Here is a 27,721-nt window from a genome sequence, read left to right as displayed (position 1 = left end):
TCAGGTACCCATTAGAGCTGGGCGTACTCAGAGGCAACCAAAGATCCCGAAATTAAAAACCACAGTCTTCACCAGGATATAGAATGAGAGGGGTAAATATAATGTCAAGTTTGTGTCTTAACTCTTTCTCTCCTAACCGACGATACAAACGTTGATTCCATCAGAATGTGGTAAATAATTAGGGAGAGAAAGAGTTAAATGCTATATTCGTATTTGAAACCTATTAATCCCTATCTGTTATCTCTCAGTCTTGTCATTTTTCACTATCTCTCTAGCTCTATTATTCCTTCCTTTCCTATTTATCTCCATTTATATTTTTTTCTCTTTCTTTCTTTATCTCTATCACTTTTCTCTCTTTCGTTATTTCTCGCGTAAAAAAAAAAGAAAACTTTGTGCGAGATTCAGCTCGCTGTGTATCGGCTTGTAACGTCTGTAATGTATAAGATAAGAAGATAAGACGTAACAAAGATAGGTGGCATACTGCTATCACCGTTTACTTACGGGATCTAATAGCAAACGTTATTGGGCGTTCCTTCCGCCTTGTACATTAAGGTCATTGGTTGACATGCATGACTAGATTGACCTAGGTACACGCGTAGAACGTAATCCTCTTCTTTTTTTTTAAAGTAACGTCTGTATTTTATAAGATAAGATATATGTATCTTAAGATGTATCCTTATGATTCATGGGCGGTGGTGCCCCAACCATTGAACAGTAAGGGATAGGTGAACGTGATATAAATATGGGGCTTACTATTATCTACGTGACAGTATCGGACTAAATAGCAAGCGTTATGTGGCTTTCTTAGCTTCCTGTAGATATGTACATTTAGATGTATCCATATGGATCATGGGTGGTGCCCCAACGTTGAACAGTAAGGGATAGGTGAACGTGATATAAATATGGGGCTTACTATTATCTACGTAACAGTATCGGACTAAATAACAAGCGTTATGTGGCTTTCTTAGCTTCCTGTAGATGTGTACATTTAGATGTATCCATATGGATCATGGGTGGTGCCCCAACGTTGAACAGTAAGGGATAAGTGAATGTGATATAAATATGGGGCTTACTATTATCAACGTAACAGTATCGGACTAAATAGCAAGCGTTATGTGCCTTTCTTATCTTCCTGTAGATGTGTACATTTAGATGTATCCATATGGATCATGGGTGGTGCCCCAACGTTGAACAGTAAGGGATAGGTGAATGTGATATAAATATGGGACTTACTATTATCAACGTAACAGTATCGGACTAAATAGCAAGCGTTATGTGGCTTTCTTAGCTTCCTGTAGATGTGTACATTTAGATGTATCCATATGGATCATGGGTGGTGACCCAACGTTGAACAGTAAGGGATAGGTGAATGTGATATAAATATGGGGCTTACTATTATCAACGTAACAGTATCGGACTAAATAGCAAGCGTTATGTGGCTTTCTTAGCTTCCTGTAGATGTGTACATTTAGATGTATCCATATGGATCATGGGTGGTGCCCCATTCGTTGAACAGACAAAGAGATAGATGAAGAAGGTTATATGGATATATAGCTTATTATCTACACTAACCTATGGAGTCAATAGACAACGTTATGTGGCGTTCCTTACTGTACCTTTAGAGGTGTGTATATTTGGCATGCTATTACACTGATGGAAAACTTGGCACTGCTAGCAGTATACTTACTCTTAGGAAAGGTCTTTTAATATGTTACAACGTACATGTATATGTGATATTGTTAATCATAATCTCTAATGGATTTTATTAACAGGGACTTCAGAGTAGGTTACTACCAATCATAACATATAGATGTGAACATTCTATTAATGGCACTATACGATGAAAGGACAATATGTGTTTGCCTGGTTTGTGTTTTATGTATTCACATGATTGCATCACAAGGTAAGAATATTATATTTAATACATTGAATTATAGTGAAAATACTTCATTTACGCCTGTTGTTTGCGTACATTGTATAAACAGATGAACAAATTTAATTTGTATTTTTGGAAGATTTGAGTTGTAGTCTTTCGGTATTTAGCAGTGATGGGATGTTACTGTTTGAATTAAAACTTCAATTATCTGTTAAAACGTTATATGATTAACCAACAATCTATGATAAAGTTGCACCGCTGGCTTTGAAACTACCTTCCTTTAATTTTCCCTAGTTATGTCAGGCACACATTTTGTAGCATTAATAGCGATATTAAGTTTCCGATCCTGATAAATTTAAAGATTGAAATATAAGACCATTAATCAAGTAATAACTGACTGGCCCAACCATTAAGTCATGCTTCCAATGCTTTATTAATTTCAATTTCTTTACACTAAGACATTGCATTAAAACTATTATGTCATTATGTCATTGAACTGGGAAGCGTGGTCGAAAGGCTGTGTACGCTTGGCGTGGCCGCCGCTTAGCTACCTATGAAAGAAGACCGACGTTCCACACCCGACTCGAAAAGAGTTGTGTTTGCTGATCGCCTAAATGCAGCACGGAAAACCTTCTCCTAGATAGACCCATTTCAACCCCCCCCCTCCCCTCCCCAATGGTCCACAAATGAGATTGGACCATAGCGCTCTGAGCATGCTATAAGTTTGAAAGTAGATCTATAATTATTTTTATTATTATTATTATTATTTGATCATAAAAAATATAAATTTCATCCCAAGCTTCGTATTTTTATTCATTAAACTTTATTTCAGACCTTAAACAAAACAAAGAACATATGAATGGTAGAACATTTGAAACCCTGCCAAATTCTCTACCCCAACCCTACCCTTGAAAAAAAAATCCTGGCTAAGCGCATGTGTTGATGTATTCAGAGCATAAACAATCCCCATGGTAGTCAACGACCTGTAACAACATGGCACCGTCTTCTAAGTCTGTCAGGGTAATCGTAATTAAAAAAAAAAAAAAAAAAAAAGTTAATCTAAAAAAAAAAGCCAGTTATGTCTAAATTACCGTCAGAGGGTCAAATCCGTTCCGACCATAATATCCGGCCCAACAAAAATTATGCCTAGTACACAATTCACCCGCATAGGCTCCGACAACGTTCTGCTGGAATCAACGGAAAAAAACAGTGGGAAATGTGGCCGAGAGGCTTAAACAGCTTGGCCGATCTGCCAGAGGAGCTAAAATTCGACACCCGACTAATGCAGAGCTGTGTTTACTGAGCGCCTAAAGACAGAAACTTCCCACCACCACCAACAACACCACTGATCCACAAAAGGCATTGGACCATAGCACTACTTGGGAGTTTATCAACATGTAGGTCATTGGTAGGTTTGAGAAGTAATCACGTGACATGCTGCATTCTTACGTTATTTTCGGACTCTTATGACACTTCCGGAAGAAAAGCGTGCCACGCGGAAAATGGCCAGCTCCTCTACCACCAAAGCGAAAGCCACCTTGACTTGCAATATCTGTGGACGGGAGTGTGTCTCTCCAAAATAGGGCTCCACAGCCATATGAAAAAGTGTTCGAGATGAACCATAGTCGTTCTACGACTGGAGGAGGTCAATGATGTCACGCTTTTATTGTTAATCAATGTAAACAAGTCTTCCAAGCAAAAAAAAAAAAATAATAATAATTCATGTTAAAAAATTGTGCTAAATCTATAAACTACTTTGTAGTTGAAAATATTTAGCCTTTTGAATTTCATGATTCTTGTTTGTTTTTTTGTTGTTGTTTTTTTTTTTTTTCATTAAAAGATGACTGGTTTGGACCAAACCAAGAGTTCAAATGTCACTGTGAGTCAAATTGTAGTTCTGATGGTACTTGTCTGGGTAATGGAAGCTGTGCCAGAGGCTGGTTTGGTCTGAAATGCCAACATCGTATGTATAAATTTCTCTATCTTTATGACTTCGTTATTTTTGTTTTGTATTTTTAACAAAGAATCGAGTGAACGAGTCTAAATAAATGATATAAAGATTAGTCAATAAGACTGCTTATTATTTTATAACTTATGTAATATCAAGTGCCATGCATTTAATTGTATTTGTTAACAAGCAAAATCATTTGATTTCAATATTTTAAAATTGTGCAGATAATTAGCTTTTAAAATTAAAGCTCAAGAACATTAAAGGGAGACAATAGATGTTTTAAAATTATGAATTTGAAGAAATTTATTTTGTGCTTTTAATAATGTCGTTGCAATGGGGGGCTTTAAAGACAAGCCAACTTGCCTTAGGTGACTTAGAAGAGAGCATCTGGTTGCATGCGGACTCAGAACGAGACAGCTGGAGGTCACTCACTAAGGCAGCGGGATACACATTTGAGACCAAAAGAATTTCCGCTGCCGAGGACAGACGCAGGCGGCGAAATTAAAATCCTAATCGACCACAGCCTGACAATGGTTATGCATGCCTTGGATGTGGCAAAATATGTAGGGGATGCGTAGCCACGGGAAATACTGAATTTTGCATTAATCTTCGGACTCGAAGACAAGCCTTATTATTGCTATGCGGGCTGCGAGGGTACGGAACGCACAGAGTAAAACACCATAAAGGTAGACGCTGTAGTGGTAAAAAAAAACAACTTGTTTTCAAAAGTAGATAATCTTTCTTCCTACGTTTAAACAATTTAATTAGTTGATGCCTTTCTTACATTATTCTTGTTTCATGTCGCTCGACAGAAGACCTTATACTACTGGACAACACAACAATATCCACGAATGCTAGCATACTGACAGATCAAGATGACAGGTCCTGTATGGATATATCTGGCCAAACTATTGTTGTTACTTTTAATGTATCTTATGTCTTTACGTGGATGAGAGTCGCTCTTCAAGATATGGGTAACTTTAATTATCACTACAGCTGGACATATTTTGCCTTTTTTTCTGTCTCTATTTTTCTTTTATTTGGGATGGGGGGGGGGGGGGGGGCTCTCTTGATAATTTTTAGCTTTTCTTTTTTCTCGCCCCGCCCCCCTTCTCTCTCTCTCTCCTTGTCTATTTTTCTTCCTCTCTCTAGCTCTCTCTACCTTTCCCTCCCACTCTCTCCCTCTCTCTCTCTCAACTTATCTCTCTCCCCCTTTTCTCCCTCTCTACCTCTCTCTCCCTCTCTCTCTCTAGCTTACTCACATAAACAAATATCCATACTTATTTTTCCACTTTACCTTTTTTTTTTTCTTTTTTTTCTGTTCTCACATTTTTTCTTTTGTTTTGCTTTTTTTTTTCCCTTGTATTATTTTTTTTTCTCACTGGAGCTGTTTGGTTGAAACTGCTTGGACATTTTATTAATAGTCTCGTGTTCCAATCCCGTATGATGGCATATCAGAATACAACATTTAGAATTTCAAATTCAAGTTAAAGCTGAGTGTCTTACCCGAGCCAGGAAAACTTTTTGCTTTTTTTTTTTTTTTTTTTAACGCAAGAATAAGGTCGAAACGTTGCAGTCCCCCCCCCCCCCCCCCTCCTACCAACTACGAATAGGAGAAGGGTGTAAAGGACTGGTCACTAAGATGTAGAAACGTGTCACTATCAATGTGTCGCGTTTGCTGTAGAATGCTGGGTCCGTGCTCCGTGGAGTCACACTTGACACGTAACAAACATAATTGGTAGAGATTGAGTAGAATCCGAGTTTTGGCTGACAAGACTTTACGGGTAACAAAATATACTGCACTTCATAGGAGTTACAAAAATGATCCAATGCATAGAAATATAGTAACGAATGTATAACAGAGTCCAGAAACACATCAAATATTCTATGTCCTCAAGATAAGCGTACTTATATAACTTTGCTATTAAATCACGTCTGCATCATAGCGGGTACTAAAAAGCTTCAATAATATGTATCCAGCTCTAAGTACAGAAACCAACTACTAGAGATATGCATAGTGTCTCTAGTCCCAGAGACGACGCTAAGTAACTATTGCATTCGACTCACTTAACTCTTTCTCTCCGTAATTATTTACCACATTCTGGTGGAATCAACGCTGGTATCATCAGTTAGGAGAGAAAGAGTTAAGGTCACTACTGTCCGCAACGAACTAAAAGATACTACTGACTAAAAGTCAATTTGGTCATTCTTACTTTCTACTTCTATCTCAGAAGATTCATGTGTCTTTAATTAACCCTCCTGACCCGAGGTGAACATATAACAGGCAATGTCAACCGAGACTGTGACTAAGGGTCACCAGTCCCTAATTTTTAACAAAGATTATATCAACTTACTGTCCTGTAAAAAAGTTTGTACACTTTGTTTCTTTCACACCCATTCTCAGATCAAGTTAAAAGTGTAAACAATTGCTTATTGTACCTAAACAAAACTTCACCAATTAATACATTTATTATTGGTTATTATTTCGTGTGTGTTTGATATCGAGTGTTATCTATCTTATATAGCACAGACGTTACTTCAAAAAAGAAGATGATTACATCCTACGCGTCATGCATTTAGTCATGCAAAACAATTATCCGAGTAAGGGAAATAGATTCTACATTAACGAGAGACATAGTGCGGAGTTCTTCCCATTAGATTTACTTTTTTTGAAGTATTTTTTTTTTATATCTTGCTTGTTTTTTTTGTTTTTTTTTGTTTTTATTGTAAATCAGCGGTGACTCCCAAAGCTATCCCCGGTTTTAGTTTAGTCGCAAGAAGGCATAAACAGGCAAGACAAATAGCTATGTTCTGCTTAAGGCTGCTTTGGACAGTATAGAAGCACTAATTACTATACTACAGCTCCGGTGCGTCGGACACTTATCCCGACACCCAATCTCAGATCAACTATTGGTAATAAATTTCTTTGTTTTGTACCTCAAACAAGGGAAAGAAATAATACTTGACTGAAGAGGTGGTATGTCAGTCTTTTGTGTATTTGAATGAGCGTTATTCTTTTGTGATGTAGATACCTCTTCTGGTATCATATAATGTTCTGGTTCCATTTAATTAAATTAATTTGTACACACGCTAAATTTATTTTTGCGTATGTGCACCTCTGGATCTACTGAGTTATAAGACCACACCATGTAGATTCACTGATAAACACCAGTATAGCAGACACAGTTTTATTTATCACAAATACTATTTTATAATAAAAGTTGGCAACTCCAGCCGCACAGAAATAGCTTAAAACATTTCACATGTCACACAATATTACGACCCAGTGGATTCTTCAACTACATCGTTGATAATACTTTTCATCTTAAATACGAGACACGACTGTCTTCGACCATATCTCTGGGGACTACTTAACTTGCCCATGTGGTCTGTCCTAATCCCTGTGACCAGTATATCCCATCATTCAACTGGACTCTTGTCTCTCACTTGAAACATTAACTTTAGAATGGACCTCATTCACCAATCGTAAACAAACAACATTCAGTCACGTGACCTTATTGATAAAAGAACGAAAAAAAACTGTCACGTGACAACAACCATCATGAATTAAACATGAGGTCGTAAATTATATAGAAGAGATAGAGCACCACGTGGCTGAATGTTGTTTGTTTACGATTTGTGAATGAGGTCCATTCTCTTCGTGCTTCCCAGGCAATACCTCTCAACCAACACGTGACAGCATCAAACAGTCATGTGACATGGCATAAGCTGAATTATTCCCCTTTATATATTGTCGTTGGATGCTTATTACAAATTTAATTGCATGTCTGATCCAAACTAATTGATACACTTAATATAAGCTTTGCTTTTTTTTTTTAAAACTAATTTTTTTTATTTATTTTTGCTTGTTCTATGTTATTGAATACACAGAAATAGTTTCGTCAAGTGGGGTAGTTCCAGCTGAAGCCGTGCTCAAAATAGAAAGATACAAGATAGTATTATCTATTCCAAAAATATAAATAAACAGTTACATTTCTAAGAAAATTCGTTATAACGTTTTTAAATTACTTTTAGGCGCTTCTTCCCTGTGTCTCTTGCAGAGAAGTCAAACGGAAGTAACACTCAGCTAACGAAATCAAACAACACAGTCGAAAGGCCAACAATAGAAGTTAGTCGACCGCTGATAGTGAATATCGAGCAAGTGATTTAATAACAACGAAGGGCGCCGTCGAGTGTCGTCAAGCTAAATCTCTACGTCCATAAATACAGCCTCTCTCTAAAGCAGGGGTTCTCAACCTGTGGGTCGCGACCCCTTTGGGGGTCGATTGACGATATGCCAGGGGTCGCCTAAGACCATCGAAAATATGGATTGTTTTTGTCTATTCTTCTATTGCTGTGTGTGTGAGTGGTGGGGGGGGGGGGGGGGTCGCGACAAAGTAAGGGATTGTAAAAAGGGGGTCGCCGAGCTTAAAAGGTTGAGAACCGCTGCTCTGAAGCCTTAAGAAGCGGTCTGTTCCCATTTTGCTATTCTTCCTATTACTAGTCGCGTCATTGTCGCTATGTCAAAACTTCCCTTATTTGAATGGAACAAATAACGAATTCCCAAACGTGCCATAACATAACGCGTCCAGTGTCCACCCAGCATTCATGAAGAGGAGCTAATAATAGGAGTTGTTATTAACTCTTTCTTTCCTAACTGACGATACCAACACGTTGATTCCACCAGAATGTGGTAAATAATTACGGAGAGAAAGAGTTAAATCGTGAAAGAATTTTTTGAGATGGCTAAAAAGATAATAAATAAGACAGCATATGTTCTGTTGCTTTTCAGCTTTCTTATCAGGATTTACCGTACAGTTTAGCAAAACTGCATCAATGACTCCCGAAATAGAATGTGCAAACCAGAAATATTTCCTTGTGGACAATTCTACACTAGACATAGAATGTGATCTGCCAGACGCTATAAGAACCATTATCATCACTGGAGCAAGACAGACATCGCTTTGTTCGCTGTATATAAACGGAGGTAATTGCAATGCCACTATTTCTTCAAATGGTTTTACTTAATGTTACGGAGTGTGTGTGTGTCAAATGTGATTAGGAAGAAAGGGGAACAGTTTGTCTTGTAGAATGATGCAAGATAAGCGTCTCTTTCGTAATCTCCGTTAAAAACGGGAGACGACCCAAGGAAGCGAGAGAGTAAGTAAGGGCGTGTTTTAGTGAGTTAGATTTGTTTACAGATGTATGTGGAAAGGTGAACATTTTATTGGCTTTAATGGCGGCTACAATTGAAATTGCGTTGAAAGGTACCCTGAAAATGTAACATATTGTGGTCTAGATTATGTACAGTCGGCCTACACTTCTCTTTACTTTGTTCATATTTTCTAATTAAAAGTCAGGATTTGGTTGATTGAAGAAGTTTAGTCACTTTAATAGACATAGTACAGTCAAGTTCCCCTTCCAGACATTGAAACTATAGGGCAGATGATGTTAAGTTCATCTGTTTCTTTGGCCAACGGTTAAAGAGCAGGGTGTCATGTGACCAGCACAAGGACCAAGAGCCTTACTTTCCCAAATCAAGTCAGGTACACATTAGAGTTACATGGACTCGTGGCGCCATAAAAATTACAAAATTTAAAATCTCAGTCTTTTTTAAGATTCGAACCCAGGCCCGCAGGTTAGGAAGCCGAACGTTTAAACACTCAGCCACCGAGCCCTTTTATTTGAGCTTTTGGGCTTCATTTTCGAATTTTACAATGTACACAATTAATTAGAAGAGGTGTGTCTTGTTTGAGCTAATTATAAATGTGTGAGTTCGTTGCATACAGTGACACTACACAAACGTGACAGTTCACAGTTCTAAAATATGTTACAGTTTTCCTATTATATATCTACTTGAAATCTCTGATAACTACATTCTCGATGCGTCTAGGTGTCCCAAGATTCTGCTGTAATTATCAAATAAAACAATTAAAAAACTAGATCAATACACAGAAACTTTAATATCACACACTGCACTCTCTACTTTTGACAACTAACACACTCCCGGTGATTCGCTCTTTTGTAAAAATAGATTATACATACATACACACATTCACCCGTGACTTCTCGCCCCTCTTAAAATTATTATCAATTTGTACAAAGATATCTAAATGACATGATTATAAAACAAATATAAAACATTAAAATACAATAACAAAAAAATTTTCACTCGATAGGCCAGAAGGGCTCTGGGTTCGCCACACAGGCGTGTATGTAGTCGTACAGACTTCAACATAGTCACAAAGATCTTGACGTAGTCACATAGACTTCAATGTAATAGCCACACAGTCTAGGTTTAAGAAACAGTCTAATTTTAAGACACACAGTCTTTGGTCAAGAAACACATGCTTGTAAGAAACCACTTAGGTTTATATCTATGATAAGCGTGACAGAATGTCCGCTACCACGTTTCCTTTACCTGCAATATGCTGCACTTCGAACTGAAAGTCCTGAAGCATCAGGGTCCAGCGAGTTACCCTGGAATTCACCGACTTACGTGTGTTAAAACAGCGTAAGAGGGCGTGATCTCTGCGGAGTAGGGCCATACTCGCCACAGTCAAGTCTCAGTCACTACACGATGTTGTCCTATACAATGTAAAACCCAGCTGTCGATAAATATACACAACCTTAAATACTCATATTTCCCTGACGTTATTTAATGTCGCGTTCAAAACCCGTCAACTGTGGTGCCTCGCTAAGCTAAATAGTCACCTTACATGTTAATAGATCTAACGAGGAAGCAGTTGCAGAGAATTCGTTGAAAGCAAAAGAAAATCCATGTTTTTATAGAGCAGTGGTTCTAACCACACTTTTGTATGGCTAGAGACCGGGGTACTATAAAGGAAGCACTGTAGTCCCCACGATCATTTCCTTGAAGGTTGTTTTCACTTCATAATGGGCACCATGCTGAAAAGACTACTTTGAAAATAACCAATGTTGTGATAGAAATGTCAGTCGGGTGCCAATTTGCCTTCGCTGTCCAGGAGGGTAGCAGGTAGCAGCTAGCCCAAAGGGCATCTGGAAGAGACAGTTGGAGAGATCTCACTAAGGTTGTGGGGGACACACATTTCAGGTATACAAAAAAATATATTTCCGAAGACAGGCGCAGACGACAAAAGAGAATTAAATAGAGCGACCCGCCGAACATTTGACTTTGTCTGCATCAGTCATGGCAAAATATGCAGGTCAGTACTAGCTCTGGATGGGGTGTGAGTGTTAAAGCGCTAGGCTTCCAAAATGAAAGGTCTTGGGCTTAAATCTCAGTGAAGACTTAAGATTTTGTACTTCCGTATTTTTAATGCATACCTGATTTTAGTAGGTGAAAGTAAAGGCGGTTGGTCATTGTGCTGACACACTCGTTAACCATATAACAATATAAAAGGGTACTTTACTTTTATTTTTTACTAGCTCTGCGTAATTCTGCCTTGTTATTATCAAATTTTCTGGTTAATTTTGCCTTGTATAATATAATTTTTACCAAAAAAAAAAGAGTTTTATTAAGCTTGTTATGTATTTTCTACAAGAAATATGCTCGCTTTAATAAGTATCATTTAATTGTCAGCGTACATTATTTTATAGGTCGTAACGTCGCCCTAAAACAAACGACTTGGCAAACTAGTACTTACACACAATTGGGCTTAGGGGTTGGTGACGCCTCCAAAGCGGTAGACGGCGATACCAACTCCATTTTTTCTGGCAACAGCTGCACCCACAGCGGCATCACAGATTCAAAACCAATGTGGACAGTAGACTTCCCATTATCTGAGATCACTAGATACGTAATATACAACAGAGGCGGTAAGTTTACTTCTTGTCTTATTGTTGATGATCGGTCGTTGAATTTTTTATATTAGATTGACAGCAGTGGCGTAGCTAGGGTGGAGGGAGGGGAGGGGGTCCAAATTTGAAAATTCCCTCGGGCCCCCCTTATGAGTGTTCGAAATTTGTTTTTATATTTAATATTACGCCATTATGATGCTGAATATTAAAATGCAGAACCCCAAAGAGGTCAAGCCCCCATGGCCCAAAATCACTATCTACGCCACTGATTGACAGTACAATTAATCCGACGAAGGAGTAGTTCTATTCTATGTTTAATATTTGTAGAACTTGAAACAGTATGAACAAACTTCTTTTTAAAACAAACTAAATATAAATTTCATTACACTAAAAGTTTCCCTTTCAGACCATACGGTCTAAATAAATAAATAAATTATTTATTTTATATAGCGTTACTTTCATGCCTATAGCATGCTCAGAGCGCTTTGGTCCAATCTCATTTGCGGACCAGTTGGGGAAGGCGGTACCTGGGAGAAGGTTTGCGTGCTTCCTTTAGGCGCTCAGTAAACACTACTCTGCCCGAGTCTGGTGTCGAACCTGCCCTCGAATCACTCGATAAAGTACAGGCCCAGGCATTAAGGTCCATAACTGGCACCTTCAGGACGAGCCCAACGTGCGCTGCTGAAATCATGTGCAACGTGCCTCCTCTCGGCCTGAGGAGAGAGAGAACGGTACTAGTAGCCCTGGAGCGCTATAAAAGGAGCGATCCAGGGCTCCCCACCCATTTGTTAGTCAGTCAGTGGAGAGAAAAAAAAACAGGAAATCATTCATGCACATTGCGTCAAATTTGAGTGTGCAAGCTGGACTCTCTACCGACAGGGTACCAATCCGAAGGATAAGTACCTGCCCTCCATGGAGAAGCCTGCCCAGCCCTCTAATAAACTTCACACTAGCGGGACTGGAGGGGGGGGCACTAGAAGACACATTCACCCGGACATAGGCTACTCAAAAAGATGGTAACACAAACACTTAAATCGTACCAGTCAGATGCCATCTTCTGTTACACAGATGGGTCCGTGCTTAAGGACCCCGCGAGAGCCGGGTATGGGGCCCTTGTATGTTGCCCGGACCTCAACCCAGACAAGCTGTCAGGCGCACGCGGCCTCGCTGCGGGGTTGTTTGTCTGCAGAGTCACTTGACCTGTATGGGAACTTAAAGGCACTACGCCTAACAGCAGAGTTTCTTGCCAAGGCTCTACGGGAGGACTGATCCTTCCAGCCTTGCCACCGATTGGAGTTCATCTCAGGTGTCGAACCTCGAGCCCATTTCATAGGTAGCCAAGCAAGTCAAGCGTACTCAGCCTCTCGACCACGATTCCCACTATAGGGCAGATGATGTTGAAGTCATATATTTCTTTGGCCAAGAATTAACGAAAAGGGTGTCATATTGCCAGCACAACGACCAACCACCTTTACTTTCCCTAACTAAAGCCAGGTACCCATTAGAGTTGGGTGAACTCAGAAGCGCCCTAAAAATCCCGAAATTCAAAATCTTCACCGAGATTCGAACCCTGGACCCCAGTTTCGGGAGCCAATCGCATAACCACTCGGCAACCGCGCTCCCATTACACCATAGACACGAGTTAAAATGAAATAAATCTAGTAGTATTAATATTAAGTTTTTTTTGTTTTTTGTTTTTAAATGTAACTAACTTATAAAATACGTTATTACTCTTTAATGTCTCTAGAGCAGGGGTTCTCAACCTGTGGGTCGCGACCCATTCGGGGGTCGATTGAGGATTTGCCAGGGGTCGCCTAAGACCATCAAATTATGGATTGTTATTGTCTACTCTTCTGTATATGTGTTTGTGTTTGTGCTTGGGGGTCGCGGCAGAGTGGGGGATTGTAAAAAGGGGTCGCCGAGCTTAAAAGGTTGAGAACCGCTGCTCTAGAAATTGTCTGCCGTTCTTAACAGAAAGTATGATCTTCAAGTCAAAAAAAATGAATGCTCCCTTTCTTCACCATAACCCTAAATAAAAAAAAACACAACACTTTTGACATAACACATTTTTTATCTATCACTTTGTAGAATTTTTAATGGATCGGCTCGCCAAATTTGTTTTAACTGGAGAGAATTCTGGCCTTCAAACATTTTATTATAACGATCCGTCTGATCTTGGGTTGCCTGTGTATATTGTTATAGACGCTGCTAAACATAGCTTAACGCAAGTCACCATAAATTCTACGACTGTGTTTTTGACCTTATGTGAAGTGGAAATTTATGGAGGTAAATTTTTTTTTTTTTAAATTTGTATCATCGTAAATAATAATAATAGCAATGACATTGATTTCGAAGCTGAAGGATGAGTGCAGAGTTTCACACTGATATCTAAAAGTAAATTTGTAGAACATTACTGCATTATCTCTGATGAACATAATGATAAGGCTTGTCTTCGAGTCCAAAGATTAAAGAGGATTGCAGTATTATCCGTGACAACGCAGCCCCAGCTGTGACCTACATATTTTGCCACATCCAGCACAGGCATAACCACTGTCCGCCTGAGGTTGATTTAGATTTTTCTCTCGAGGTCAACTTCTGTTCTGGGCAGCGGATTTTCTTTTGGCCTTTGTAAGTGACCTCCAGCTTTCTCGTTCTGGGGCCGCATTTAACCAGGCGCTCTCTTCTACGTCAGTTGAAGCAAGTTGTCGCCTAAGCTGGACATTATTAAGGTAAGGGTTTAAGGTTTGTGAGCTTAAAGGTGGTCGACGCAACAGAAGAGCCCCACGGAAACGCTTTAAAGACCAGCTCAGGTGACAGCGTGCCTTAGCTGACAAAGAAGAGAGCGCCTGGTTGCAAGCAAGTATAAACCGATGTAAGCGTATACTATTTTAAATTATATAAATTATTGTAATGGAGTGTGTGTGTTTCGACATAGAAAGGGAGTATTAATTGTTACTCTTGTAGAGTGATGCAAGATAAGCGTCTCTGTCATAATGCTGAATAGATGAAACAGGCGCAATTGGAATTGCTAATAACGTATAATTTAACGTGAAATATATTTGAATATATTGTTATAAACCTGGTGGTGGCACATATAGGGGTAGTGGTATGTGTGTAGTCAGCCGACGCAAATCGCCCCAGGCCAGCGCTAGACGAGCGGTCAACCGTGACGAGTTACGACGGTCAGCCGAGACGAGTATCAACATGCCGGTTCGGGAAGGATCGGCGTCGTGAACAGAGCTCAAGAGCGTCACGAGGGATGTAGTCATGTGACGAAGCTATATATGTCGAGCGGTGTTCCGTCCGGTTCTAGAAGGCCATTAGGGACCCTATATAAAGAGCGGAGGTGTCGCAGTCAAGACGGTTCACGACAGGGGTTCAGAGCCCGGTTCACTACAGCACAGTTCAGTGTGGTTCAGCGGTGTGGTTCTGTACGGAGCATTACGACGGTTCAGTGCGGAGTACTATCAGGTACAGTTGAGACGAACGGCGTCTTGATCTTGGTCTGTGATCGAGTCCGACACAACGAGCCCAGTGTGTGAAGTCAGTCCTGAACTATTGAACCCAGTGCAAGCCCGGAACGAGACGGAGAGGCCAGTGCAAGAGTTGATACGGCGATACGGTTGATACGGAGGGATATTTGTACAGCGTGTGTTACGTGTTGCCAATAGTACAGTATTGGCTGTAATTTATTGAACATTAAAGTGTTACGTTAATTTGGAGCCCTGAGTTGTCAAGTTCTTTAAGTTGGTGAAGGAAGGTGCAGTTTGCAGAGAGCCTGGATCGTGAGATTCGTAACAATATTTTTTTTAATGTTAGCATGCAGTCAACGCAGGTTCATTGTGTTCAATGTGTAAATAAATAAGTAGGCCCAAGATCTATAACAGTGTGTGAAACAGACATGTGATACTGGTATGTGATACTGGTATGTGATACGGGCAGGTGATGCAAACTATGATACGGATATATGATACGGACATGTAATACAAAATGTGATACGGACATGTCATACAGACATGAGATACATACAATTGATACAGACACGTGACACAGAAATGATACAAACATGTCATACGGACATATGATACGGTCTTGTGATAAGGACTTAAGGTTTGCATTTGGATACTGACTTAATACGAATTTGTGATGCGAACGTAGAAGCTGATTTCTCATGCTTACAAGACATAATGATACAAGACATAATGATACAAGAGATAGTGATACAAGACATAATGATACAAGACATAATGATACAATACAAAATGATACAATACAAAATGATACAAGACATAATGATACAATACAAAATGATACAATACAAAATGATACAATACATAATGATACAATACAAAATGATACAATACAAAATGATACAAGACATAATGATACAAGACATAATGATACAAGATATAATGATACAAGATATAATGATTCAAGGCATAATGATACAAGTCATAATTTTACAAGACATAATTTTACAAGACATAATGATACAAGACATAATGACACAAGACATAATGACACAAGACATAATGACACAAGACATAATGATACTAGAAATAATGATACAATAAATAATGATACTAGATATAATGATACTAGAAATTATGATACAAGAAATAATGATTTTCAGTTTGGTTTAGCTTGTGGTATGGATATGTTATACTTGATTGTTATATCAATGTGCAAAACGTGCTGATAATACAAACTTGTAATATGGACGATTGATGCGAGATTGTGGCACGTTGAGCTTTCTGTTTGATACGAGCTTGTGATACACAGGGCTGGGAACAACACAATACAAAGTAGTAAAGGCTATTTCAGCTATTTCTTATTTTAATTGTATTTGATTTTTTTCCCCCAGAATGTCCAGCCGGTACTTATACAACATCAGACCTTCAATGTACCAACTGTCCAGCAGCATGTCCAAACACTTGTCACAGCGATGGTGGCTCATGTAGCGTTTGCTTGGGTTATAGCAACCCACCAGCTTGTACTTTGGGTATGAATATACATGTGATTATATTTATTTAACTTAAATGAATAGTGTCAGAAATTTGTATCTTAAATTTTCCAAGTGTGGGATTTTACAATATATTTATAAGACTAATAAGAAGAATAAATATAGTATATTTAGCGACTTAAAGGCTACCCTTATATCAATTTAATAAAAATATGTTGTGTTTTTTTAGCTTTTGACATTCAAAAATATTTCATAGCTTAGACATCTTGTCTCATTAAATGTACTATACAATTTAAGTAATTAGCATCTTGAACATCCTTTGTTTGAGACCCCCTCAACTCAAGAAAACATAAAGACACTAAAACAAATACAAAATAGAGCAGTGAGATTTAAAACAAACAAATATTCCAATTTGATTAAAGCCATACCATTAGCAAAATCACAAAACATAGAGGCCTTTCGGGACAGAAGAATAAAAAGTAAAGAAGCTGTAATACAAATAAAAAACAAAACCTAATAAAATACTCAGAAAGACACGCTGAAACAAATTCCTACAAGTGCTCCTTCTTCCCAAGTGCCATTAGAGAATGGAATGGGTTGCCTGAATCAGCCAAGAAAACCGACGACTTGGCAGAGTTTAAGTCATTGATTAACATGCATGGCTAGATTAACACATGAAATGCGTAGGACGTAATTATCTTCTTTTTTTTTTGAAGTACTGTCTGTAGAATACAAGATAAGAATATGTCATTAAGTCTATTAGCACATTGGGAAATAAGTCCATAAGACACTTAGCACATTAGGAAATAAATCCAAAAGACAATTAGCACCTAGGGCAACGAGATTCTAAGTCAATTTTCTAGGGCTTTTTTTTTTTTACGTCAAGTTCTTTTCGTGTTTCCCGGAGTAGGTTTAAGTGTATTTACAAAGCTTATATCAGCTCACTCAGTCTGTCTGTCTGTCTGTCCAGCCTAAAGTTTGTAGATCTACATGTTATTTCTCCGACACCCCTTCTCGGATCAAGCTGAAATTTCCACAATTTAACCTGACAACACAAGAATCGACAAAAAAAATATATATTAACCATTTAGTTAATAAACTATTGGTAATAAATTACTTTGTTTGGTATCTCAAACAAAGGAAAGAAATAGTAATTGACTGAAAAGGTAGTATAAGCTGAACCAGTCCCCTTTATAGATTGTTGTCTGAGGCTTATTACAAATATAATTACATGACTGATACAAACTAATTAATACAATTAATATAAGTTTTTTTTTTAAATTGTGTTTTGTTATTTTGCTTGTTTTTTGTTTTGTTTTTTTGTACTTAAAAGACATACCGAACAAACATTTTAATTGACAATTTTTTTTATTCAGTGTGTTCAACAGGTCGATTTGGAATCTATTGTGCACAAACATGTCCAAGTAATTGTTTCGGTAACATCTGTGATCCAGAGACTGGACAATGTTCTAAATGCACACCTGGATTCTATGGAGGCTCTTGCGACAAAGGTAAAGGTCATCATGTTTTGAATTACAGTGAAAGTTATGTTTCCGGTTTAGGGTCATGTTCGATACGTGGTTGAGTACTTGGCTTTCAAACAGTGGGGTGTCGCGTTCGAGTCCCAGTAAGGGCGCCTCTGTGTCCATCCAACTCTGATTTGTACTAGAAATTAGTTGGAGAAAAATTAAAGGCCATTGGTCGTTGTGCTGACAACAAAGCACCCTCGTAAACCCTGGTCCAAAAAAGGCACATGACATCTGTGTTAAATTTTGAAAGGTTTGAAAGGGTAATGATTATTCAGAATACATCTTTTATAATTATAATTCTATGTAATAAAATGTTTCTTTTAAAAGATTTTTTTTTCAGTCTGTGTAGAGTCCTTCTGGGGTCAAAATTGCAGTCAACCCTGTAACCCCAACTGTCAAGCTAGATTATGTCATAACATCAACGGGGAATGTATCAGAGGATGTGTTGCAGGCTTCGTGTCTCCCACCTGCACGCAAGGTCATAACCTATTTAGGTTAACATTAGGAGATTTCAACAGTGGCGTAGCTATAGTGGGGGAAAGGGGGTCCAAATTTGAAAATTCCCCCCCCCCTTCGGGCCCCCAACATGAGAGGGTCCTCCTAATGAGTGTCCGAAATTTAAATTTTACATTAAATATTAAGCCAATGCAATGTTATTTTGCTATTCATGTTGTTATGTAAATTAGTCACCATGTTGCATGTATTCCACACAGTAGATTTATGAAATGTACTGGTTTTAAGTAAATGTCATTTGTAATAGGCTTTGCAGTTGTATGAAAGCTGTCCGGCTTCCACAGATTACTCAGAAGATGTGAAAGTTTCTTGTAGGCCTACGGGTGTATTAGATGTGTTTAAAACTATTAAAGAAACAAGGTCTATCACAATAACAAGATGTAAGAACTAAGTCCAGGCAGTTAGATATTTCGAATGAAGTTTAAAGCATAAAGGCCACAGTCGAGTCTCTGTCCGTCATACGATGTTGTCACCCCATAGTTCTAACACCAGCTGGATAATACTAAAATAAACAAGCTGAGACCCATAATCCGTGACGTCAGTAAATATCGCGTGTAAAGTGTCAACTATGATACGTCAATATACTAATTGTCTAACAAATTTTAAGTGAAATAAAGTAATAATGTAATAATGTGTTTTCCATGTCCATGGAAAAGGGATATAACATTTTGTTTACAAATGTATTAAGACCCAATTTTTATGTTGTTTAGTTACTGGTATACAATAAGTCATTTATCGTATCTTTAAGACAAAAGTTGACATGGGTGTAACTAAAATACCTAATATATTAACCTAGCCTTGTTTGATACTAACAGCAATATAAAGGAGCTCATTGTTATTTGACAGGTCCTTTGAGTATGTTCCCAATTCTAATTAGTTGGTGACCATAGGCCAAAGGTGGTCATTTATTGATACAATTCTGGTGCGCTTATAAAGGTCCAGAATTGAGAGCAACAAGAAGCCATAGTTGAATAGAAGCGCGGACCGGGAAAACTTTTATAGGCCCCAGGCGGTCAACAGTCTTGTCTGCGTTAGATTTGACCAAAAAAAAAAAATCAGGTCGAAACTAAGTCCGAGTAGCCAGGTGAAATGCCGCATTCCTTGTCAGTTTGGATTCAAAGAAATAGTCGTTTTATTATTACATAGCACAAAGAGAGTGAAACAATATTCAGCAGATAAAAATTTACAATGAGATATCACTGTGAAAAGCTGCCTGGTCGTGCGGTTTGCGCGCTAGACTGTCGTTCGGATTTATCGACCTTCGAGGGTTCAAACCCTGCCCGCTCCCATCCCCCGTCGTCCTGCGGGAGGTTTGGACTAGGAAGTAAACTATCTTCAACTCTGAAGGAACATCCGAAATATGTAAAACATTTTACAAACATTTTTTTACAAAAGCCGTTGTATGTGTTTATTAAAAATGGAGCATAAAAATATATAGTATAAGTTAAATAGACAGCTTTTATAGATCTTGGGCCTGAAAACATTTTATTTCGGTACCGCATCATAACTACTGCTGCTTCAGAAAGCTTTTGAATATAATTTCATTGCATATTAGACACAATGACGCTACGCTGACAGTTTAGATACATTTTTAAAATATATTCAAATATATTCCAAATTAAGTTATGTGTTGTTAGCATTTCAAATTGTATGTATTTCATTTCGTCAGCATGTCCTGCTGGTCAGTGGGGAGTAAACTGTACAAACTCTTGTAGTGTAAATTGTTATGTTCAATCATGTGATAAAACAACTGGTACTTGCGACAAGGGATGTCAAGGCTTTAGTGATCCGCCTAGCTGTAAAACAGGTATTAGTTATTCAGCTGAACAGGTATTAGTTATTTCATTACATATTAGACACAATGACGCTATGCTGACAGTTTAGATACATTTTAAAATATATTCAAATATATTCCACATTAAGTTATGCATTGTTAGCAATTCAAATTGTGTTTATTTCATGCCGTCAGCATGTCCTGCTGGTCAGTGGGGTGTAAACTGTACAAACTCTTGTAGTGTAAATTGTTATGGCCAATCGTGTGACAAGACAACTGGGATTTGTGACAAGGGATGTCAAGGCTTTAGTGACCCGCCTAGCTGTACAACAGGTACTAGTTATTAGCTGAACAAGTGTTAGTGATTAGCTCAACAGTGTCATGGAGTTTGTGTGTGTTTCTAAGGTGACGGCGAGTAGAAGTTAGCGATTGGTTGGTGGCTTTTCAGTGAGTATGATGAAATTACAATCGCGCCTCGAGCAATGCAAATGTGAAATGAAAAACTCAGAAAAACCTAGAAACGGAAGAGCTTCTTTACATCGGATACACCAAATAGCTAGTGTTTTTGTTTATAGATTTACCTCCATTTAAGAGAACCTCCAATTAAGCATGAAACTGAAGTTTTAATAATTAGAGAAATGATTGTGTTTCTCTTTATTAAATACATATATTTACATACATATCTAGAATGCGCTAAAGGCAACTGGGGGCCTAACTGTCATTTCGACTGTAGAAACAGTTGTTTTAACTTGTCCTGTGATAGCCAGACGGGAAAATGTGACAGCGGATGTGATGGATTCATGGATGCTCCTGATTGCACTGTGGGTAAGAATTAAATTTGTAACCAAACTCTGAACGTTTACAGTTTCATTGTCCGTTTCTATTGCAGGGGAACCAGGGTTCTTTTAAAAAAAACGAAGCTAAAAATATTGATTATCAAAAAAAAAATATTGATTATCAAAAAAAAAAACCTTGATTTTAAAATAAAACATTGATTATCCAAAAAAAAATTGAAATCTAAAAAAAAAAAAACATTGATTATCCAAAAAACATTGATTATCCAAAAAAAATCAATTATCCAAAAAGAAACATTGATTATCAAAAAGAAAACATTGATTACCCTGTTGCCGTTCCTTCATTGAATGCAGATACTTTCATGGGAAACAGTTGTTGTCCGATGCAACGAATTGGTAATACAACGTAAAATATTCACTTGAACCCTAACCCAAAATGAATCCGCATTTACTGATACGAAAGAACTCTTGCATCCCAAAGGAAGAGTATGAAACAGGAACAGTACACTGAGGTCATTTATACCGCCCCCCCCCCCCAAGCATAAACAAAAACTGTATGAAACGTCATCTCAATGGTCATAAAAAATGGGGGGGGGGGGGGGAGAGAGGCTTGCAACAATATCAATTTCCTTCCTTCTCGAGTGGTTGAGTGGCACGCTCCCTGGTTCGATGGTCGTGATGGTCAGGGCCTAAACTCTGCCCGCCGCCATCGCCCCCATAGTCCTGATGGAGGACTAAGCCAGGATGTAATTATCTTTAACTCTGAAGGAGCATACGAAACGTGTAAAAACGAAATTAAACAAAGCGTTTTATTCATTTTTACGAAACTTGTATTATTTCACTCAGTCTGGGTCAAAATTTGTACATGCTAATTTCCTCACTTCCCACCATCGGATAAAGTTGAAACTTTACACAATTATTTATTGTATCTAACAAAAGAAGAATTAATTTGAACATTTACTAAATATTAAAATCCACAACCGTTTGCATAAATGTGTTTAAAATATGGTAAATAGTCTTCTCCCCTAATGAAGAGCCTCCCGTGTTTGTTACTATTAATAGTGAATAGTTGTAAAAGTGATGTATTTTTATTTTAAAAAAAACTGCTTGCATATGTTATTTAAAAAAATAGAAATAGTAGCCGTTGCATTATAACTTTGAATGATCTAAAATATTATGATGTCGGATTTTCACTATCTTTTCTAGTTTACGAGATCTAAACGGGACTTACGAACGGTGACCGGTCACTTCATCCCCGGTCACTTCATCCACGGTCATTTCATCCCCGGTCACTTCATCCCCGGTCATTTCATCCCCGGTCATTTCATCCCCTGGTCATTTCATCCCCTGGTCACTTCATCCCCCGGTCACTTCATCCCCCGGTCATTTCATCCCCTGGTCACTTCATCCCCCGGTCACTTCATCCCCTGATATTTTCATCATCTGATAATTTTATCTAACAAATTGTAATTTTAAAAAGCATTAAATAAGCAATATTTAATGTATTCCTTTTTTATTTAAATGACAGAGAGAGAGAAAGAGATAGAGAGAGAGAGAGAGAGAGAATCACACCCTAAATATACATGCAAGATTATTTCCAATAAGCACTCAAACAATTAATTTTAAGGCTATAGGAACCTCATCATGACGGGTATGTTCTCAGAACTAGAGACTCCCCACCAGTTTCGATATCTAAAATGAATATCAATAAACAAAATACATACTTACATTTACATGTAGAAATGAAATATCGATAGAAATAAAGTCCTATAACACAATTTGTAACTTTAATGTTTATAAGGAAGACCGCCTTTATTAGAAAAAAATAAAACCTTATTACAAGGCTAAAAATGACTCGCCCATTTTCAAGAAAGAGCGATTGAAAAATCAAATAAAGTGAAACATGGTCGTACTTTCACCACAGCTTGACCTTTGATGATAAGTTATCAGCGGCACGGTCATAATTATTGTAATCGCACTTCTATCTCTCAAAAGATTTCCACTACTTGCACCACACCTTGGCCTTTGATCATTACGATATAGATAAGTACACATCCAGATTTACCATATAATATTAGATTTCTCATTAAGAATACATAGTGGAAGAGGAAACACTATAAACGCATTAGTAATATGTCATAAAATGTAAAAAAGAAAGCATTCTACATAATCATATTTATATATAAAATATTTAATTGGGGATGAAATGACCGGGGGATGAAGTGACCGGGGGATGAAGTGACCAGGGGATGAAATGACCAGGGGATGAAATGACCGAGGATGAAGTGACCGGGGATGAAGTGACCGGGGATGAAATGACCGGGGATGAAGTGACCGGGGATGAAGTGACCGGGAACCCTTACGAACAGACGGGCAGACGCACGGACAGACATTCCACACAAAACTAATAGCGTCTTTTCCCATTTCGGGGGCCGCTTAAAAAAAAATAACCGACTGATACATGATATAGAATTTAAAAAAAAAAGAGATCTCACGGATTGCATTAACGTGAATATGCATGAATCCAATGGCAAAAGATTCAATTGGCTTTTAAGTATTCCGCATATTTCACGAGGTTTAGCCATCGTTGTAAGTGTCTTTGTAAATTGCAACTAGTTAATAATTATTAATAACTGTTATGTTCTATTATACAAGTTTTTGTTGTTTTTCACTACAGAATGTAAAACCGGAAAATGGGGACGTAACTGTGTAAATCAATGTAACTTTCAATGCAAAGATCAATCTTGTGATAGAGTTACTGGACTTTGTGACTACACTTGTGACAGTCTTACAAATCTTTCCTGTCCTGCTGGTAATTTGTTTTTCTTTCAATTTACGTTGTATGGAACGATTTGATAAGATTGTTTATTATTGAAATACATAGTGACATATAATAACAAATTGATGAGGGTATCAAATGTGTGGAGTCAGGGTACAGAGCGACTGATGAATGAACATATGAATGACATGCAGAAGGACAGACAGAGACAGACAAACATTCATGCATACATGCAGACAGACGGACGGACGGACAAACAGTCAGACAGACACAAACAAATAGATAGACAAACAGACACATAGATAGATAGATAGATAGATAGATAGATAGATAGATAGATAGATAGATAGATATGATAAGAATGATAAGATTAGATAAAATTAGATAAATTAGGGAAGATATGATATGAATGTAACTATATCATAAGCTGATAAAATATAACATTAGATAAGTTATTATAAGAATGATTAGATATGATAAGCCGATAATATATGATAAGATTAGATATAATAAGATGGTAAGATATGATAAGATTATATTATAAGATGAAAAGATATGATACGATGATAAGATACTGTATGATTAGATAAGAAATAATAAGATGATGATAAGATGAGTTCAATATGATAGGATAATATTAAGATATGATAAGATTAGATAAGATGATAAAATAGATAAGATTAGATAAGATTAAATTCGATGTGTTTCAGTGATTAATTGATAACATATTTAAAATATGTTTACAATGACCTATAGATTGTCCAAAAGGCTATCACGGTTCCAACTGCACTTTAGACTGTTCCTCCACCTGTAAAGATTTGTTATGTAATAGACTTGGCTACTGTATTGCATGTGTATCTGATTACACAGGACGTTATTGTGAAAAGGGTAATTTCTTTTTTTTTACCTTTTTTTTACGGAAGTCTAATTTAGGAAAAATTCATATCAAATAGCTTTTATTTTCTTTCTATTTTTTAAAATGATGACAATTATTTCAGTGCAACTAGGTCTAGCATCAGAGACCAGCGGTCTAACATTTTCATCAGGTGTTGGTATTGGAGTAGCTGTTGGTGCTCTGGTTATCATCTTGATTGACGTCGTAATAGTTATTATATGCAGAACCAGGCTTACAACATTAAGAGCCAAAAGCAATGACGAGTTAAAACATGGAACTCGACTACAGAGTTATGATGGGGTGAAACAAATTAATGAATACAACCACTCTTACGAACCTTCTAGATCTACTTTTGAAGGTAATTGTTTTTGTTTGTTTTTTTTCGCTTGACATTCTAAAAAGTAATTCGTTGATATTTTAACGCAATATGAAAGTAGACGGACAATTTCTTGAGATATACTGTGTCTCATGGGCGTAGCCAGGATTTTTGTTCAGGGGGGGTTTGGTGGGGATTTTATTTGAACCCACCCCCCCCCCGCGGCTACGCCCATGCTGTGTCTTCGAATTAAATCATACGACAATTAAAAAAGAGTCAAATTACTCGTGTAAATCTGTAAATCGATGAGATTTTTAAGAGCAATTTATCAAACCAAGTATGTAAATATCATGACTTAACGAACACTTTGATAGTCTTGCCTGTTTTAAATATACTATAATCATAAACGAAATGTCATTAAGTCATTATCTCCAGTTAAACTGACTTCACAGACAATTATAAATAAATATCCAGACAATGTTTAAAGTAAATTCTGTAGGGTGATATAATTTTAATAAGGCTTGTCTTCGAGTCCGAGTATCAACGAGGAATACAGTACTTTCCGTGGCTACAAGTTTTGCCACATCCAGCGTAGGTATAACCATCGTCCGCCGGTGGTTGATTTAGCTATTCGAATAGTATCCTCATCATCATCATCATCATCATCAAACTCCATTAGAGTGAGGGCTTGAGAGGCTTAAATCCTCTCTTGAAAAAAGCCCAGGACAGAAACCCTGCTGTCTTGCGTAGTGCATACACAAACATTACAGAAACCTTTTAAAAGACGCATTTTATTTTTATAAAATTATAAAAATAAATTCTCTTAATGCTAGTGGATTTGTTTTTTATTAACAGAGAAAGGAAAGTCGCATAAGAAACAGGATGGAGACGCCAACGAAACAATACAGTATGAGAACACTTCTAATACAGTTTATGAGACAATAGGATAGGTCTCAAATTGTCAAGATCAGACATTATTTCATTAATTCAAAACTTTTTTTTTTTAGATTAGTTTGTCATTTTAACTCTCATGTTTGTGTATGTTGTGTTATCACTGCGTCTTGAGCCTACATCATGTTTGTTAACAGCGCTTTAGAAATAAATTAAATTATTATTTCTGTATTAATGCGTACTATTATATTAATGTGTATTGCTAAATTAGTGGGGTTGTCAATACATGTTAATAGGACGATAGCCTGGATAATTTATGGTACACATTTGTACAAAGTCCTCTAGCATACAAGTGTGTAACTAAAACGTAAATATGTCGGACATATTCCATTTAAATACATGTTTGTACGCAAAATAATAGTTGTATAAATAGGCTTGTTGAATACTTGTACTGCATGTACGAAGAGGCATGTAGAATACTTGTACCAAGAGGCATACATAATACTTGTACAAAGAGGCATATAGGACACTTGTACAAAGAGACATACAGAACACTTGTACAAAGAGGCATACAGAACACTTGTACAAAGAGGCATATAGAACACTTGTACAAAGAGGCATGTAGAATACTTGTACAAAGAGGCATACAGAACACTTGTACAAAGAGGCATATAGAACACTTGTACAAAGAGGCATGTAGAATACTTGTACAAAGAGGCATATAGAACACTTGTAGAAAGAGACATACAGAACACTTGTACAAAGAGGCGTATAGAATACTTGTAAAAAGAGGCACATAGAACACTTGTAAAAAGAGGCATATAGAACACTTGTACAAAGAGGCATATAGAACACTTGTACAAAGAGACATACAGAACACTTGTAAAAAGAGGCATATAGAATACTTGTACAAAGAGGCATATAGAACACTTGTACAAAGAGGCATATAGAATACTTGTACAAAGAGGCATATAGAACACTTGTACAAAGAGGCATATAGAATACTTGTACAAAGAGGCATATAGAACACTTGTACAAAGAGGCATGTAGAATACTTGTAAAAAGAGGCATATAGAATACTTGTAAAAAGGGGCATACAGAACACTTGTACAAAGAGGCATATAGAATACTTGTAAAAAGAGGCATATAGAACACTTGTAAAAAGAGGCATATAGAATACTTGTAAAAAGAGGCATATAGAACACTTGTAAAAAGAGGCATATAGAATACTTGTACAAAGAGGCATATAGAATACTTGTACAAAGAGGCATATAGAACACTTGTACAAAGAGGCATATAGAATACTTGTACAAAGAGGCATATAGAACACTTGTACAAAGAGGCATATAGAATACTTGTACAAAGAGGCATATAGAACACTTGTACAAAGAGGCATATAGAATACTTGTACAAAGAGGCATATAGAACACTTGTACAAAGAGGCATGTAGAATACTTGTAAAAAGAGGCATATAGAATACTTGTAAAAAGGGGCATACAGAACACTTGTACAAAGAGGCATATAGAATACTTGTAAAAAGAGGCATATAGAACACTTGTAAAAAGAGGCATATAGAATACTTGTAAAAAGAGGCATATAGAACACTTGTAAAAAGAGGCATATAGAATACTTGTAAAAAGAGGCATATAGAATACTTG

At 37.3% G+C, this 27,721-nt stretch overlaps 2 protein-coding genes across 3 annotated transcripts in view; both read left to right on the top strand.

The window, feature by feature from the left end:
* Positions 1-27,721, top strand: part of LOC106063859 (uncharacterized) — a 97,764-nt gene that overhangs the window by 27,944 nt on the left and 42,099 nt on the right. The gene's annotated exons all lie outside the window — the stretch shown is intronic.
* LOC106066309 (cell death abnormality protein 1-like) lies at positions 1,632-26,294 on the top strand. Of its 2 annotated transcripts, XM_056031228.1 has the most exons (16): positions 1,633-1,903; positions 3,717-3,839; positions 4,640-4,801; positions 8,620-8,814; positions 11,409-11,627; positions 13,698-13,895; positions 16,474-16,611; positions 17,949-18,083; positions 18,442-18,579; positions 20,284-20,421; positions 20,584-20,721; positions 21,076-21,213; positions 23,860-23,994; positions 24,718-24,849; positions 24,960-25,214; positions 26,028-26,294. In XM_056031228.1, exons 1-16 carry the CDS (start codon positions 1,828-1,830, stop codon positions 26,120-26,122), a joined length of 2,415 nt encoding a protein of 804 aa, XP_055887203.1. In that variant the 5' UTR covers positions 1,633-1,827; the 3' UTR covers positions 26,123-26,294. The 2 variants fall into 2 exon arrangements, with proteins under 2 accessions (XP_055887204.1, XP_055887203.1); XM_056031229.1 differs by lacking the exon at positions 20,584-20,721 and having other exon boundaries at positions 1,632-1,903.

The sequence above is a fragment of the Biomphalaria glabrata genome, chromosome 5, assembly GCF_947242115.1.
Source record: "Biomphalaria glabrata chromosome 5, xgBioGlab47.1, whole genome shotgun sequence".
In the NCBI taxonomy this organism is placed as follows: domain Eukaryota; kingdom Metazoa; phylum Mollusca; class Gastropoda; family Planorbidae; genus Biomphalaria; species Biomphalaria glabrata.
The sequence above is the reverse complement of the archived record's forward strand: the minus strand, read 5'-3'. Positions and strand labels throughout refer to the sequence as shown.